At 41.2% G+C, this 18785-nt stretch overlaps 1 protein-coding gene across 1 annotated transcript in view; it reads right to left on the reverse strand.

The window, feature by feature from the left end:
• Positions 1-1740: 1740 nt before the first annotated feature.
• Positions 1741-18785, reverse strand: part of MYO16 (myosin XVI) — a 424969-nt gene continuing 407924 nt past the window's right edge. Inside the window, exon 35 of the mRNA XM_082675412.1 lies at positions 1741-2313. Within this exon, the coding sequence (XP_082531538.1) occupies positions 2086-2313 (228 nt within the window). The 3' untranslated portion in view covers positions 1741-2085. The remainder of the gene's footprint in view (positions 2314-18785) is intronic.

The raw sequence follows: 18785 nt of genomic DNA on the forward strand, positions 1-18785 counted from the left end.
CACTTTTCATTCTGGTCTAAATAAAAACACCATGTGTGTTAGCAGGAGAAATCCAGTTCCCACTTCTAACGCAGCCAAGGTCAGTGTGAAGGCTTGGCCACGGAAGCAGGTGTCTCAAGGGAATTGGTGTTGCGGTTACTTAGGGACTGGGGTTAGGAGGTTGGATGTCGGCGAGAGTGCGAAGAAGGAGCAGGGAGTGAGGCCGGGTGGCTGTCCACGCGGCCCCCCCGAACTTGTTGGGTGACATCAGTCCTGTCGCCACTTAACCATGTCTCAACTACGTCTTTTAATTTGCTGCATTCTGACGCTTCCACACCTGTCCCTGGCTGAGGCTGAAGGAACTACCCCGCCCAGGGCTGGCCAAGTCCCAGAGATAGAAGACAACCCCGACCCTTCCAGAGCCCACAGCCCATCCACTGCCTTCGTCCACCTCTCCCACTCCAGGCCACCATCCCCCTGCCAGGGGCCAGCAACCAGAGGACCAGGGGCAGCCTCTGTGCCCAAGAGGGGCTGAAACCATCCAAGCCCGTCAGTCCACACATGCACACCCGCCTCGCCCGTTCCTGCCCAAGAAACCCCAGGAAAAGCTCCAGCCCACCAGCTCCCCTGCTTCCTCTGCCTCTGGCCGCACCCAGGTGCTTCTCCGTGTGGCCCTCCCTGGCTCGGTGTGGGATCTGTGAGCGTCACACGCCGTCTTCTCAATGGAAGTCCTCTCCTGATTTACTGGCCTATTAGTTTTCCTAAATAATTGAATAATTGACATATTTTTCCTACAACTGACGTAGGCCCACCTGGTAGTTATGTAGGAATAACCATAAAAATCTTTCTTTCAAAACAAACCGTAGATCCTAAAGTTTGCAAGATGCTGTGAGAAGAACACACGAACAGAGGTCTCCTCGCCCCTACTGATCTGATCCAGGAACGGAAGTGTTTGTGGAAAACAACAGTGGCACATAAATAACACCACAGAAGAACAGAGTTGTACCCTTTTATTGGCACAGTAACTTTGCCAAGGCTGGTATGAAAACAAAGTTCCAAGGAGCAAGACACCGTGGTCTGAGGCCAACAGAAGCACATGGATAAGCAAGGCGGGTGCATCACAGGAGGGTTGAGGACATAAAGTGGGTGAGACATGCAGTGGAGCTCAGAGAGGACAAGCGTCTTGTGGGGCAGCACCACGGCTCGGACCAGCAAATCTCAGCATGCTTATTGGTACTGCGTAGACCTTTGAATGGATACGCCCCCTGCACACCCCCAGCTATGACTCTGAAGCCATATGCATTTAAGGGGGTGCTGCATCGTTTCCTGTAACCTCTACTGAAGTCAGGGGATGAGATTTCAATAAAGAGCTCACAGTCCGTGCGCCTGGAAACACAGGGCACAGGAAGGAACCGTCTCCTGATCAGTGAATGAAACACAAGACATCGGACTCCAGCCGTACGTTTGCAGAGGTTGGAACGGTGAAGCTAAAACAGCAACACAGCCTCGGGATTTTTCGGTACTCTACATTTAAAAAAACCAGGTATGTAGGAAAAGAAAAGTTCTAGAAATGATTTTTTAAAGTCTGTATTTTGAAGAAAGGGAGCACCACCGATTGCATAAAATTATAAAATACAATAACAAACATGTAAATCATTAACAGGATTGTAATTCCAATAAAACGCAAACACCTACAAAGAAATAAAACCTAGGTCCTGGAGAGTGTATGAGAGTAAAATGACTGGAGGGCAAGATGCAAGTGGTCGGACCCTATAAAAACAACTCTGCGGTGTAGGGGTCCCCCTCCTCCATCATCCTCTCCCTGCTCAGCCACACTTTGTCCGGCCTTTCTCTCGCTACCTCGGGGTAGCACGGCCCTAGGACCACAGAGCCTGAAGATCAGAGTGCATCCCCGCAGAACGGATGAGAAAACACAGACACGCACACAGAGACACGCACACTCACACACTCAGGGAATCTTGTGTATTTAACTGGGCTGTCCTGTGCTTTTCGTGTAGATGCGGACAGAGCCCCTAGCATGTACCAGGGGCAGCCTCTGTCTGTGAACCTGGCATCTCCAGGCAGTGAGTCTGCAGTCGGGGCCCATCACAGGGTAGTGTCCCAGAACTTGGGGGGCGGCCTGCCGCAGGAGCCCCCCTCGGGCTTCTTCAGGAGCGTGGGCTTCTTGCACGGAGGTGGCGGAGGTGCCCTGGGCTCCGCGTGGTGCAGGATCTGTGGCCAGTCTCCTCTCTCCTCGCAGAGTTTCCGCCTCCAGTCCAGGAGCTCCCGAAGGGCCACGCTCTCATTCTCGGACAGCCTCAGCTGATGGATTACCTGGGGGACGGAAGCAGGGGGTAAAAAGAGTAGCACCAAATACTGTGAATGAATGAGAAGTATAAGAGCAACACCTGGACGCCAAGGCTCTGATGGGGTGGGAAGAGAGCTTGGACATCCACTCTAGAACCTCCTGGCTCTGCTGCCCTGGGAAGCGGCATCCAATGCAGGTCGGCTGTGAACTGCCGAATTAGGACGATGAATGGAACTTGGAAATCAGTTAGGGTAAGTACCCTGGGGAACAGGCGATGTACCTCCAGTGGTACAGGAAAGACTCACATGTCTGTTTGCCCTTTGCCCTCTCTGTTATATACATTCTTACGACATCTTGGACTTTTTCTTCATTGAATATAGGACGATTGTAATTCTGTCTATAATAGATGTTTCTGGATTTCTTCAGCTGCATCCCACTCCAGGATCCACCCCTCTGTCTACGCACAGTTACTAGTCAACACCTTTTAAGGTCATGTGACCCCAACTCTGACCATCATGCATTAGCCCCAGGAGTCCACAGACATGGGAACTTCAGGGGTCTTTGCAGGAGGGCATCACCGCGTGCAAGTGTATTGGCTGCTCGGTCTGGCTTCCTTGGGGTCCCTGAGGGGAGGCAGAGCTTGCCCCCAGGGACAGCTAGGGCATGTGGCAGGCTGCAGGCTGGGGGCTCTGCGCTCTGCCAGCGGACAGTCATCTGGAGCAGCTGCATGTGGCAGAAACCAAATTGGCCGTCAGTTCCGTAGTGAGTACGCTGGTTTCACAAAATGAGATTCTGGACATCAGAACGGGACCACTGGGGGGAATTCAGAGGGAACGAGACGGCCTCAGGGCACCTACTACTTTGTTCCCACATAACTTCCATCCTTTCCATCAAGATAAATGGGAATAAAACAAAGCAGGGCATGGTGGTTGGCTTATGTGAGGAGAGTCACTTGAAAACAGCAAGGCCATCCGTGTTCCGTACAATTCGAAAGCCAACACCTTCACCGGGACACCCAAGCCTCTTGTTTACCTGAGGAAGAAGATTTTAAAGCCTAGAATCACAGAAATGGGCTGACTGTCAAGAAACGATGTTAAAACACAGAAGCTGGGGGGTCAAACCCATACCTGAAGTGCATAACTGGATTTCTGGGCTGGTTATTAGCAAAAGGAATTTCTCCCAATTGAAGCCTAGACAAACTGTGCAAAACAGGCCTGTGACCGTCCAATCCCCAAAGCAACCTCCAGGCACTGAGAGAAAGTGAGTGGCCAAAGCAGTATACCCCCCCTTACAAGGGGGTTGCTCCCTAGTCTCCAGGACTGCACCGGAATGACCTGGAAGTCAGAATCCTCCTGCTGGGAGACTCTTGTGGAAGCCAGATTGCCTCTACTGTCAGGGAAGTGAGCCAGGAGAGCCGGGTGGAGGGTGTGCATAAAATTAGTTATTTAGTAGACACTTCAGAATGCTAAAGATGCGTCACTACTTTTCTAAGCGCCTTACAAATATTAACTCACGCAATGCTCCCAAGAGCTCTACAAAGTGGAGCTAGCATCTGGCAGGTGAGGAAACTGAGGCACAGAGAGGTTAAATCATTTGCCCAAAGTCACACGGAAAATGGTGGAGCCAGGCGGGCTGGTTCCAGAGTCCGTCTTCCTATTACCCCACAGTGCCTGTCATTTGCCCAACAGCCGGTGTCCAGGACCTGATATATGCCAAAGACCAGCGTCCCTATATCATCTTCCTCTTTACTTCTTTTTCTCATTGGGATTTGCGTGAAATCTGTGTGTTTCTTTCACTAACATCTCTTAGTTCCTCTGTTTTCTCCACCAGTGGATGCTGTGTTGAATCGCCTCAGGTAGAAAACATCATCAGTAGTGTTGGTTTACACACAATGCTTAGCGTGCAATTAGAAATTACTATACATGGGAAGAGACGAGGAAATCTACCCCAAATCAAAAGATAAAACAGATTCACAGATGATCCAGGTTTAGAGTTAGCAGATAAAGACTTTAAAATACCTGTGATTAAATGTTTAAAAGAACAGAGAAAAAGATGGACAAATAAAGAAATAGAAGAGTAGACATAAACAGAAAAGGAGTAGCAGAAGTACTGATGGAAGAGATATAAAGAAAGTGGCAAAGCAATATTCAGAGATAAGTTTCCAAAACTTATGAATGGCACTTACATACATATTAAGAAGTTTGGAAAAGGCACGATAAATACACTCCACCACCAACAATAAGAAAAGAAGGCAGATCATATTAAAAAGGCCAAAGGTCAATGACAAAAAAAAATGTTTTCAAAATCTACAAGAAAAAACGCAATACCTTCAAAGGAGCAACAATGAGAATGGAAGCTGACTCCTAAACAGAAACACTGGAAGCCAGCAAACAATGAATCACAAGTTAAAGTACTGAAAGGAAGTAATTCAACCTGTAGGATTCTAGACTCAAAAAAAAAAAATCCCTTAAAAATGAAAGTGACACAAAATGTTATTGGACAAACAAGAACGAGGAAGTTTGCTATCACAGGTCTTGACTATTTTTTTTAAGGTGAAGAAAATGATCCTAGATGGAAAAAAAAAAAAGGAAATTTAAGAGAGGATTAAGGACACTGGAATTAAATCCATGGGTAAATACAAGTTATGCGTTTGGAAAACGTCTTATAGACTTTAAGTCATATGTAGAACAACGCGCCAACCCTAACTGCAAAAGTCAGGAGGGGTTACATGGAGTTCAGAGGTTCTGAGGTTCTAGCAGTATTAGGGAAATGACAGAAGTAATACAATTTAAGAGGAAAGAAATCAAGGCTTCATGCTTTATTCTCTAGGCACGTACAAAAAGAATAATGATAGGATGTGTCATTAACAAATTATTATGAAATAATAAATTTCAATTCATCTAAAAGAAAGATGCAAGTATCTACATCTGTATCTATAAATGGAGGTCAATTCCGAACAAAACAGTGAAGCGTAAAAACGGAATCCAAACCTCCACCCTGCAGTTGATGCTGCTCGTCTGCAGCCGGCTGGCACGTGCTGTATTTATTCTCATGCTGTCGTGACCACACGCTCTGTCCTCTTATCAAGCACAAAATACACCTATGCTATAGTTATCCTCAACCCTAAACTCTTTTCAGCAGCTTTTCATAATGACCAAAACTATACACTAGGTGTGACCCTCTGCTAAGACCTCCGTTAACAGGAAAGATTTAGAGATTGAGTCACTCCACAGAAGCAGCCCGATCTGCTGAGAGTGACTTTCAGCAGCTGCTGATCTGAATTAGGCTTGTGGGGAGCGATTTTGACATAAAATGTCCCAAATCCCCTGAGTCACGGCTTCGCTGAAAAAAAAAAAAAAATGCTCTCTATCCTTTCAAAGCTTCTCAACGTTTACTAAAAGTATCTGAATTCCCAAGCACATTATAAAAGGTGAAACTTATACACACAAAGCATTAGAAAGCACTTTCTTAATGAGGGTATTGATGTCCTGAATAATGTAGTGGGTAGAGAACACCATCTTTGAATCCACCACCAAGAGCTCTCCAAGCTTCCTTGATAAGCAAAAATTTGACTGATGTTTGCAATAATCAAACTAATGCTCAGAATACACTCTCCTTTTGAGAGATCCCATGAAACTTTGTATTACAGAGATTAATAGGTATTGAGTAAACTCTAATAGGTATAGAAAGATAGTTGCTGGAACGGCATAAACGAGATGCTAAAATATTAACATTATTGATCTCCATTTTAAAAAAACACAAATCTTCACAGGTTATGCTTTAAATGAAGGTTAAAATTCTGTGTAAGGATATTTGATAGGTCACTACTTTCAACACAATGAAGTTCAAAAGGTAGTTTAAAAAATTGATCTGTGAGACAATAAACGGATCAGAAGATGAAGACAGGATGCCCTGACTAATGATGTTTAATCTGCTTTATTTAGGTTTATTAAATGTATCAGGTTATAAGGCACAAGAGTCATATTTGTCACAGGCAGTGAAAGAGTTTTACTATTTTAGAAGAGCGATCAAATACAACTATGAATGTTTTTTAAGTTGTGGTCAAGTAATAAGTGAGGAATAAAAAAGTATCTGCGATATTATCTAGCACGGTAAAAACATCTAAATCAGTGTTTTGTCATTCTTTAAATTTCATGTCCTATTTGTAGTAACAAAAACCATTACAGCTTCCCTTACCATTATTTGTTATTTCACAACAAGTTAAATATTATCATTAAAAAGGCAATAATGATTTTGTAACACAAAATAGCTTTGGTATCAAAAGGGAACCATTTCTTTTCATAAAGAGAAGTGACTCTGGGGCTTAAGGATGCCGCTGGCAGTGTGGGTCTGGAGTCAGCTGGCTTCACCCAGGTCTCATTGATCCTGATTTATTCGGAGATTAAAGGATGTCTTATTGGTGTCTTTTAACTTAAATCGTGCTCCCCATTGCTTTAAAAGGTGTGTATCTACAGCCCATACCACCACTTCAGATAGTTACTTCCTTACTTATTTTCTTTTCTGGCATGTTGTATAGACCAGTGTTTGTACATGAAAACATTCTCTTTCAGAACCAGACGGCAAGAGCTGTAGTTGGGAAAGTAAGAAGTGTTCCACACCTAGGAACCCCTGGGTTCTACGTGGTGCTACCTCTGTGTGCCATGAAAATGACTGAACCCTGCTTTTAAAGGAATTTTTAGACATGCCAATGACGTCAGTGCCTTGACATGCTGCACGGGGCATGGAGATGGGGTAGGTCCACGAGCGGGAGGTTTTTTGAAAAATTATTTTTCACTGTTTACCTGGGGAAGGGGGCTGTATGGAGGAAGGTCTGGAGAGACTTCACAGAGGTGGTAGCTGTGATGTGAATTTTGAAAAATGAAATGGGCCCCGGGTAGAAAGGGGGAGAGAAGGCACTTCCACGGGGCTTGATGTAGACAAGCACCAGGAATGACACTGAACTTCATTCTCTAACAGGGAATCACACACCCACGGGGACTTTGATTCTGGTGTGAACAGGGGTGGGATGGTTGACAAACCAGGACTCTCTAGCCAGGGCGCCCGGGCTGGGATCCTGAATCTGGCACCTAATGGTTGTGTAACCTTGAGCAAGCCCATCAGCCTCCTCACCTGTAAAGTGGGTGCACGGTGATCATCTACCTCAAATTGACGGATCTGGGCTACTTAAGAGTGCCCTAAAAATGTAACGAGTGCTCTATAAATGTGGGCGATTATGATTGCGTCATGGTTAACTCTTTGACTTGAGAAAATCCCTAAACATTCTGAACTATGATTATCCTGATGACTCAATCAGATAATGTTAAAGGAAAGTACTTCTCACAATTTGTGGCCCTATAAAAATATACAGTAGTCTTTTCCTTCCTTAGTAACGAGAAGATTTCAAAATACTGAGCAACACACTAGACTTATAACATAACTAGGATTTATATATGATTTACAACTAAAGAAAGTTATGCAAGAAGAAGATCTAGACGTTTTTTGAATTTCAGAGTAAGATATAAAGGGCAGTAGTGAGTAGTTTAAATAACAGTTAAATGTTTTGGAAACTGGGATTTGTATATGTATTTTCAGGGGTCCTCAAGTTCTTGGGACAGCCTAAAATTTTTTGCTTTTTTATTTGTATGTGCTTTGGATCACTTGAATACCTACTTTTTAAGCTAGCGCTCAGTGAGATTTAATTTTCTGACTTCGTATGTTATTTACAAGCAGATTGACACAGGTAATATTGTCTATATTGTTTCAGGTTAATGAGAAAAAGGTAGATGGATTTGATATTCAAATAAGGCATCTTCCTCCAATAAAAAGCTAAGTGATTTGACATCGTAGGGTAGGCTGCCTAGCAGTTCAAATAGAAGTGATAGACTGGGATTAATCAAAGGTACAAGATGGCAGATCCGTACCAAAGTTCATGGATTTGAGTCAGTACCAGATTCATATTTGCAACAGTAATTCATCTAAAGAAAATCATACCTAACATAAATGCTGTGAATTTTAATGTTTTCTTGCTTTTGTAGGTTTTTGTTTCACTCAATTTGTAAATTGGCTTTGATTTTATAGCTGTAGTAAAAGCTAAAAGGATAAAGAGATTTTACAGTAATGACATGTGTATACACTTAATTAACATTATAGTGAAATAATTTAAGAAATGTTAAGAGTCAAGGATGAATTTTTATTATTTAAAAAGGGTCATATATATTATAATATGCAAGTGGGGGAAAAATGCTGATCTAAGTGGGTAGAATTCCCCGTGAGTAAAATTAGTCCCTGTTTGACAAGACTATGGGTGTCCTTTAGAGTCTAAAACTGGTAAATTAGTAAATTAATCTCTGCCCAGCACAGTGCATTCAATGCACTTATGTAGAGGGTCTGGATGGAGTCAGTGTATGAATGCCAAGATGCATGTTTGAGAAAAGGGACAAATGTCATCACAGTGTATCAGACTTGTGGTTTCACTTTTTTGTAAACTTGGGGGGCAATTGAGCACCACACCTCCATCAGTTCCTGGGAAGGGAAAGGAAGAGAGCGCCTTTGAGCAATGCCAGATGGACTGTGGATGAATTCTCAGACTTGAGATGTAATTCACATCTCACGGATTCAGATAAGACCCTTTCAAACACTGTAAAGCCCTGGGAATGTACTCAAAATGCTCTGCTGCTCTGAAATCACACAGGGTGTGAGGCGCCCCGGACTCATTAGTTACTCTGAATTCAGACCTGCCTACATGGGTTTGAATGGTTGGTGAGAGGGGTCATTGAAGAGCGTGGGACAGTCACCCTAGACTTCAGGGTGGCCAAACGATGCAATGCCTCGAGCCATCAAACAGGCTTATCCTATTCTACTGTCTGAATGTGTGTCCCCCAGATTCACATGTTGGGGTCCTACACCCAAAGTGATGGTATTTGGAATAAGGCTTTTGGGAGGTGATTGGGTCATGAGGGTGGAGCCCTCATGAATGGGATTAGTGCTCTTATAAAAGAGACCTCACAGAGCTCCCTCACCCCTTCTGCCCTGTAAGGACACAGCCAGAAGTCTGTGACCTGAAAAACAGACTTCACCCAACCACTCTGGCACCCTGATCTCAGACTTCCAGCCTCCAGAACTGTGAGAAATAGAATTCTGTTGTTTATAAACCACCCAGTCTGTGGCATTTTGTTACAGCAGCCAGAATGGACTAAGACATCTTATGCCCAGAATTATTATTTTTGGGTGTCATGGGGAAAATGGTACTGTTCTATAACAGGTGCAAAACTCAGGCTTCTAGAAAAGGGCGCACACTATCTGTCAGCTTAAATGTCTTTGAAAACAAATGGTTTGGTGGAGGATCTAATAATACACTTGGAAATTATTCTGTGGTTTTTATTTGAAAATTTGACACCTGGAAGAGATCTGGAAACTTCAGAGCTTAGGGTCCACTTGGATTAAGTATTTCCTGGGAGCTGGGATAATGTGACTCTTCCAACACCACTGGAAAGCAACACCTGAGGCACTGCAGGTAGGCTGCACTTAAGGGGTGGTCAGCATTTTAAATTGACACCCTCCTGTCAGTTTAGACCCCCTAAAACGTGGCCTGGCTTGCATATATAGCCCCACTCTCTCCCTTCTGCCCTTATGGAAGGATCGAGCAAGGGAGAAGCTAAGGCATCCATGTTCAGTAAACAGGCATGCCTCTCATCAGCCCATGTCAAGCTCCCAGAACATGTGAACAGACACACAGATGATCACAGTCTGAAGTCAATTCCCTATGGGCTAGGATCCTCGTCCTGGAACAAAATCCCTTCCTTTCAGCAGATTTTTAACGAGAAGATTCCTTCATTGAAATTAATCCTTAGAAAATAGTGTTACTTAAGACACCGGTGATTACGACCTGAACAACTCAGGATGGGGTTAAAAATAATGTGTGTTTTTTCCCCCTGTTATTGAGAAAAGTCTTGTTGATTTGGTATTTAAAAGACATGAATCTAGACTCCATCCTCTTCACCACCCCCCAACTCCAGGTTTGTGAACTCTTTTGTGTCTTCTAACGTCTAGGAGACGGCAATTAGACGTGAAGATAGAATTTGACTAAGTGACCTCTTGCAAGTTCTACATCCCTAAGTGGGACTTTTATAATCTGTGCACTTACCTTCAGGGGTTAAAAACCACAAAATCTCTCACAACCCAGAGGGAAGCACAACATTATGTAAAGGCTTAATGAGGTTTATTACATATATATCTACTTGCTAATTTTTAATGGTTTTCTATTGTGTCATTAACAGAGTCCTATGACATGAACTAATTAAAAAATGAGATACAAATTTTCTTCACTTCCTGTGGTTATGCATTTCTATGAATAATATTAATAAATGTAAATTAATAATTTGCTGCTGATTTTTACCTTAAGTCTTTCCCTTCTAGGATAAAAATAGTATTTGTTAAATAATTCATATGTAAAATCATGTTGCTGTTCATTTGTCACAGCATTGATTTTTCTATTGACTATTCACCCAAAGGTGAAAAGAGGCATTTACTGACATTTATGGAAATTAAAAGAAGACAGCCTCTTGGCTGACTGAATAGTGAATATCAGTGTTTCAAATGCAAATTCCATTTCCACTCATGCTAACAACATGTTGGAGGAAAAGCATTAAAAAATGAAATTTGAAAATCAGTCTATAAAACCGAAGTTTACCTAAATAGATCCCAATGACATGGCTTAAAATGAAATTTGATTCAAAAAGTCTCTGATTAAAGCGTTGTGTATCTTTAGAAAAAAAAATCAAGAAAATGATCTGAGAGCAAAACAGCATTTCTGGTTTAGGCAGAAGAGAGTTGATCCCTCTTAATTCAGAAATAGTCATTTAGACAGCAATCCAATTAAGTTCTTTCTTGCTATTTTGTCTCCTTTTTCGCCTACGGGTTAAAAAAGGGAAAATATCCCTTAAAAGGAACAGGTTCTATTGGAAACAAGAGTATATCTGGACAACAGGCAGTGAGGGAAGGAAGAGAGGATTTTAATTTTTTCACCTTATCTGTGCAAGTTGATTTCTTTAAAAAAAATTAACCACCGTCCTTTATTTTTATAATAAGTAATATTATATTGGAGCACATTTAATATAATTTAAATGGACAGCTATTTGCATTTTGAGCTGATTTTAAGTCCATAGCTAAGAATAAAAATCGAATCTGATGAGTGGATGCATGTTTCTTCCTACCGATGGAAAGTTATAAAATAGAAATTCATGATTGTGCATCACATGACAATTAATTTGTGACATTTCAGGATACGGATTTTGTATGAGTTCTGGTCTCTTACCTCAATTCACTTAAAAACATGGCAGTACCAGTATTAGTGACTAGAAGATTGTAGCAAAAACTAATAGCATATATTTAGAGTACATTTATAGTAATGACATATTACATTAATGGGTTCAAATACAGAGAATACATGGAAAATATAAATCTATTATAACGGAAACATAGAAAGTAAGAGTATTACAATTCCTTTAAAAGTATTTTTCTTGGGATTATATGGGAGGCTCACTGCAAATACCAGGAGGTATTATTAAGGACAAATAATCTACTAGATTTTCTGTCTCTCAAGAATAAGTCTGTTTATAAAATTTGCTTGTTCAAAAATCTTCAATGCTGCTGCCTTGCTCTAGCCTAAAGAGTCAAGTCCACACACCTTAGCATGTTACAGAAAACCCTGTATTTTCTGACCACAGTAATTATTCCAGCTTCATCATCACTCACCCTCACATAGACTCTATACGTCAATTCAATCAGATGTACCCAGAACACACTCTGTAATTCTATTTATCTTCTCTGTAACAGTCCCAGTTTGTATGCCCAGATACAGAAAGCTCTAAGGTTTCCAGAGCCCATTTCAAGCATCACCTTCATGATCTTGTTTCATATTCTTAAAGCATTGTCACAGGTTATTCTAGTAAAATCTCATAACCATGTGAAATAAGCAGGTTAAGGATTATTAGCCTCTTTCCATAGATGCTGAAATTCATCTTTAAAGCCCAAACTCACTTGGCTAGTCAGTGGTAGAGTCTGGATTCAAACCCAAATACATTGAGTTTAGTCGACCTTCTTAATCACGTTGACTTCCAAGAAGTTTTTCTTGTCTGCTAATCAATGAACACATGTGCTTTCAATGATTATGAGACAGAAAGCGCCGTGATGGGGTCCATGGGACTGAGAATCGCGCGGTATGACCTGCTCCCTCAAGAGGCTTTCATCTGAGTATGAGCAACAGGACATAAAAACGTAAAGAGTCAGATGAACAAACAAGCTTAAACAGGATGTCAGCACAAAAACTTCATGAGGAAGCACAGCATTAACTGATTAATAAATTACAGACGCAATGACTGTTGTTGGGATACAGAGGAGACATGACGCATTTCAAAGTCAGTACGGCCAAGAGATTTCTGTTGGGCTGTGGGATTTGTTTTGGACTAAAAGGATGAGTCGGACACACAAAGAAGAAAGGCAACTTGGGTCGAGTGGGATAAGGAATGGTGTCCACACTTTTGTTCACGTCTACATCGACAATGACCGAAAAACAAAAGAGAGAGAAAACACTGTGCCATGTGGTATACAACTTGAGAGTTAGCTTTGAACTAGTAATGCAGATGTGAATAAGTCAGAAAGGAGATAAGATATAGGTATGAAAGTGAGGAAAGCAAGGGTCACGACCATGGCAGATAAGCACTCCACAGCCTCCAGAGGATGGAGGGTCCAAGTCCAAGGATACTTAACCTCACTGTCCAAATGGCCAGTATCTTCACTTGCATTGCTGTGTAGGGCACAGTTTACCTGTTAACTTATTCATTCCTCAAAATACTTATTTCCGGAAACAATCACAATCTGTGTTATGGTATTAAATATAATTAAATAAGAATGAGGAAAACCACTTCGTGAAACTGAATGCTAATAAAACTATGAGCCCAATCCAGATGGATTTTAAGAATCAACTATATTTAAGAAAGGGGCATAGTTTAGCATGGGGGAAACATCTTCTCTGTCCTCAACCTTGAGTCTCCTCCGAAGTTTAGTTACCAGTTAGAGCCACCTGCTTGAGAATGAGAGATAAGAGAGGCAATTCCTTCTAATCATTAAATGCACAAATAGGTCCTAAGAGTATTAGATAATTTCTTCAGGATGCCCAGTTTATTATAGGGGTCTCACTTCATCCCTGAGTAAAATAAATTCTATTGATTTGGAGGGATTTCTGTGTGACCAGTTGTTAAGAATTACAAGCTTTGCTTTTACATATTTATGACTCAGTGGGAGCACCAGTGATCATTATTTTGTATTAAAATGTCTGACAAGCAACATTCCAATAATCCTATCATCAGAAGACATGAACAGGCATGATTTTTACCACCTTAAAGAATAAAGATGGCTAAATAATAATGGAAGCTAAACTTAGTGAATTAAGGACTATAAATAATGCTCAGTAGCAACCCCTGAAACATTAGGCCAAATAAATGAGAAAGGGTAGCAGTTTACATTACCCAAGATGCTGTAACAGGCAAACCACAAATACCAGTGGATTGACACAAAATCCACCCATTTTAGCCTTGTTCATGTTAAGGCTAAAATGGGTGTTTCTGATCAGTGGATGGATGACCTCCACGTTGTCACAATTGTACTCTGCATCTTCCTGGGTCTTGGAGTATTGTGTATCCAGCTTTCGGATGGGAAAGGGCATAAAGCATTCACAGTCCAAGGGAGGTTTGCATGGGCCAAGGCTGGAGGGAGCTCACATCAGTACTCCTGCTCCATTGGCTGTATCTCAGTCACATGACCACTCCCAATCACAAGCATGCTGGGAAACGTAGTCTAGCTAGGCGCTTCCAAAGAAATGGATTTGGTGGGCACTGTGTCTGCCAGGGGTGGTGCCTAGGGGTCAATGACTGTGTCTTTAAGACACAGTCATTGCAAAGCATGCAGGTACAAACGCTAGAGAAAATAGAGAAAGGAAAAGAGATGTCAGGAAGCATTAGAAAGGAAAATAGACAAGATTCTGCCAAAGTAGGCAACATACAAGAGCAGATCTTTTTAATCAAGACTCCTTTCCCAAAATAGATATTAAAAATCACCTGCAAGTGTATACAATTAATTTAAATCCACTTGGGCTTCAAAATCTAGGCTTTTTATGTCATTGACTTTATGACACTTCTCCCAATATCATAGTTCATCTGTTTTAGAACCTATTTCTGACTCTGTCAGAAATGACAGTTTCAAATAATAGTGTAATCATAGAAATCAGAGAAAAATCAGGTCTTGGAGGTCTACTAAGGTCATAAAATACATTCCTTTACCAAGGTTTGGCTAGATTACATTTCAGCACCATGGAAAACTTTCTGTTCCTTTAGCCTAAATTTTTCTTTCAAAGTTGTCAGGCCCCATTAATGTACAGAGTAGTACACTTAATAAGTCAGAAACTCTGGGGCCCAGGTTCCCAGGTATCAATCTTCCAGTTCTCTGTATCTGGAGCAGGAACAGAGCTATTTGTCTTATATTTTCCACTTATAAAAAAAGGCAAACCTGGTTAACGGTTTTGAAGAAAGACAAGGTAATACAGTCATAACTGGGATTTTACATTTAGCCTCTTGCTGTCGTTTATAACTTAAAAGTTCCCTTTTTCTAGAATTAACACTTATAGCTAATGGTAATTTCTACTGCTCTTCAAGGAGACATCTAGCCATATTGCAGAATGGAGTTACTCCATTCCAGCCACGCTGGCCATCTTGCGATCCAGGCCGGCTCCTGTCCAGGGTCTTTGCTCCTTCCCCACCTGGAGTGCTCCCCTGACCTCAGCCTGCAGAGATATCACAAGACCCTTCTCCTTTTTAAAAACATAGTCACCATGTATACTTCAACAAAACAAACAAACAAAAAACACATAGTCACAATTCTGCATTCTCGTTCCTTTCATATTTCTTAAAATTGATTTTTCCTCATTGATAATAGTCATTGTCGTCACTGGAAAAACATTCTGCATTTAAATACATTTAGGATACACATATGGTGCAATTCTATGAAGGAAAACATACAAACTATAGGATTTGTCTGTGTTATTTTCCAAGCTTCTATATATCTATACAGGACATGTCCCTTTCCTGTTGAAAACACGGCCATTTAACTCTTAACCATAAAATTAATTTACTGCCTTCATTGCTTGCCCATAATATGGAAGTCACGAGTGGTGCATACTGATTTCCCGAAACCTCAGCTGTGGGAAGAGCTTTCTATGATAGATCTCCTTCGGTTTGTAGCTTACAAGTGAAATACACATATTTCCTTTGGAAATGGTTATCTAATTTCTATTCCCCATCATGTGTTTTAGAATTACCCCCTTAACATTAAAGGAAAAGTGTCTACATTTTGTTATTTTATCTAACACACTGTTTCTTTTCCATGCCACAATATAGTTCAAGCAGTCCATGTGACAAATAAAATGAATACAGAAAGAAGGCATTGGGTTTATTGAGTGCTCTGCAAACTCTTCATTTCTTTGATATGTGACATTACCAAAAGGCTCCTTTGATGGTTCAGTAAAACAAACCACATAACAATTCGCTTCTTGGTGTGGATCGACTGCATATTGATTCTGTTAGGGCTTTCACTGGCGGCTGTGACGGAAGGGAGTAGATATTTATTAAGTTCTCAGGCCCTGGATTGCCACTATTTTATCAGAAACCATCCATGATTTCTTACGTTGAATATTTGAATATTACAGATATGAAGAACAACTTTTAGTGCTCTTTTAAAAAGCCAAAGAATATTTTAAAAAGTTTGGCAAGAAATACAATAAATGGCCACAACGAAGATCGAAGATTGTAAACCACACGATATTACTGGGCAGAACAGATAGATGAGAGGAATAAAATGTCAGGAAGTGAAACCTGGTAAAGTTAAAATGAGAATGTAAATACAAATTAACTATGCTCAAGTAAAAAGTAATCTCATTTTTCAATGTCAAGTGTGGACCCCTAAACAGATGTGTAAATAGCGATTTTATGCCGAGGGCAAGCACTGAGCGCTTTATTTCATCCATCCTCTCTGCTGCCCTCTTGCCTTCCGGCCTGCCCTCTTCTGCTCTGCTCAGGCTTTTGCTCTATTTATAATCCGTGGGCTCCCTGTGTCAGGTTACCTGGCCCCCTGAGTCAGCATTGCAGTCTCAGCACAAACACAAATAGGTCCCTCTAGGCTGGTGGGTGTGTTCTCAGTATTTCATTCAGTGCTGAGTCTCTTCTCCCCACTGACTTACCTCTAAGGGACTGCATCATGCCAAATGGTATAAACTTAAAAAACAATGATTTCACATGTTACAAAATGGCAAGTAGATAAATGGCATGGTATTTTTATAAACACTGTCTAATTCAAAAACCAACATGCAGTGGCTTCCTCAACCTCTGCGATTCCAGTGTTGAGAACTGGGAAATGCCACAAAACCCCCCTTCAGGACTAGGATGTGGGATTCCACGACGTCACACCTTCACTGCTGGTTTACCTGTGCCCTGGGGTGCAGAAGGACATGAATAGTTCGCCGCGGTTCACGGCCTGGACCTACCAAGCCTTCTACATAAGGAGCATAAGTGATCACAGCCACGTACTCGATCCGGCTAGTGTCTCAGCTTCTACTAGTTCCAAATATTTTAAGCAAAATTGATTTTTACTACTTTTACATAAAGTCCTTACAGTTTGCAAATTGATTTTAAAAATACGATGGAATAGAACATAAACTACATTTTCTATATTCTGTACCTTGAGAAAAGAAGCTATTTATGGAGGTGCTACCCCTGTTAGAAAATTGTTTACATCTACATTAAGAATAATGCACGCTCTATGTAAAACTTGAAAGATGAATGGATAAAGAAGATGCGGTACATGTATACAATGGAATACTACTCAACCATGAAAAAGAACAAAATAATGCCATCTGCAGCAGCATGGATGCAACTAGAGATGATCATACTGAGTGAAGTAAGTCAGAAAGGGAAAGACAAACACCATATGATATCACTTCTATGTGGAATCTAAACTATGGCACAAGTGAACGTATCTACAAAACAGAAAGAGACTCACAGATATAGAAAACAGACTTGCCGTGGCCAGTGGGGAGAGGCAGAGGGAGAGGGGGATGGACTGGGAGTTTGGGGTTAGTAGATGCAAACTATTACATTTAGAATGAATAAACAACAAGGTCCTACTGTATGGCACAGGGAACTATATTCAATATCCTGTGATAAACCATAATGGAAAAGAAAATAAAAAAGGAGTGTATATATATGTATAGCTGAGTCACTTTGCTGTACAGCAGAAATTAGCATAACATTGTAAATCGACTCTACTTCAATTTAAAAAAATAGAGAATAAAATTTTTAAAAAACCCTTTGATATAAAGTAACTTTTATAGATAATAACAGTAAAATCAGATTAGTGTGTCAGTCAAAATTCTTCTTTGCAAGCAACAGAAACTAACTCTAACAGGTAGAAGATTTATTGGAAAGCAAAATAATTGGACGTGAAGTTAAGGACAGGTTTGGCACATGGGCTGCACCCAAGGTGAACGCGGTGACCGGCGGTCACAGACACAGGCTAACATCTTTGGTCACTGGAGGGAACCACTGTGGCCAGATGACACCCCCATGGCGACATCTATCCTCGTCCCTTCCATCGTATGTCTCTCAACCCATAACCCATGGTGGATAGACAGAGTCCATCTCACATGCATTTATCCAGCTCTCAAAGGAAGGGAGGAAGGTGAAATCTCTCTCCTTATATTATCATGGTGGTAGGCCAGAAACTTAACTATGTGGCCAGCAGCTAAGAATACAAACCACAAATGTCCACTGCAGCTACTTAAGATTTTCACCTTGACCAAAACTTCTTTAAATTTTATGTAAAAGTTGGATGACTCCTCCATTGCTTTTAATGTCATGGTAAGCTCACTTTCAGAAACAAGACATAGGAGCTTGACATCCATTCAAACTGTGGACACTGCGTTTTCCCTATGACCTCTGGCAAATTACTAAATCTATTTCTTGTTTTCTTTATCTACAGTAACACCCAGACATTTTATCTTCCTTAAAGGGATTTCACTAAAATCACTGATGATGCTAATTAAAACATAGACATCCTCAAATAGGAATTCAATTTTTAGTCAACATTTAATTTTATTGCTACATGCCCAATCAGTTCAGGGCTGATTTTATAGAATTCTTATTTAGTAGCATTACTAGAAAGTCTAGAATTCAATATGCCTGTATGTGTCCATATTTCCTATATAAATGTCATACAAGAAGCATTTATGCTGAGAGATGTGTGGCCATTCAAGGCATAGTTCCACATAACTGTTATAGGTCCCCAACACTGACACGTGTGTCCTGCCAGGAGAATGCCCACACCAGGCATGGAAGAAAATGAGCCTGGTTTTCCATTTCCTTGAAAATATGCCCTGTGAGATAACTGGAGATTG

The sequence above is a fragment of the Grampus griseus genome (assembly GCF_964374135.1).
Source record: "Grampus griseus genome assembly, chromosome: 18".
Taxonomy (NCBI): domain Eukaryota; kingdom Metazoa; phylum Chordata; class Mammalia; order Artiodactyla; family Delphinidae; genus Grampus; species Grampus griseus.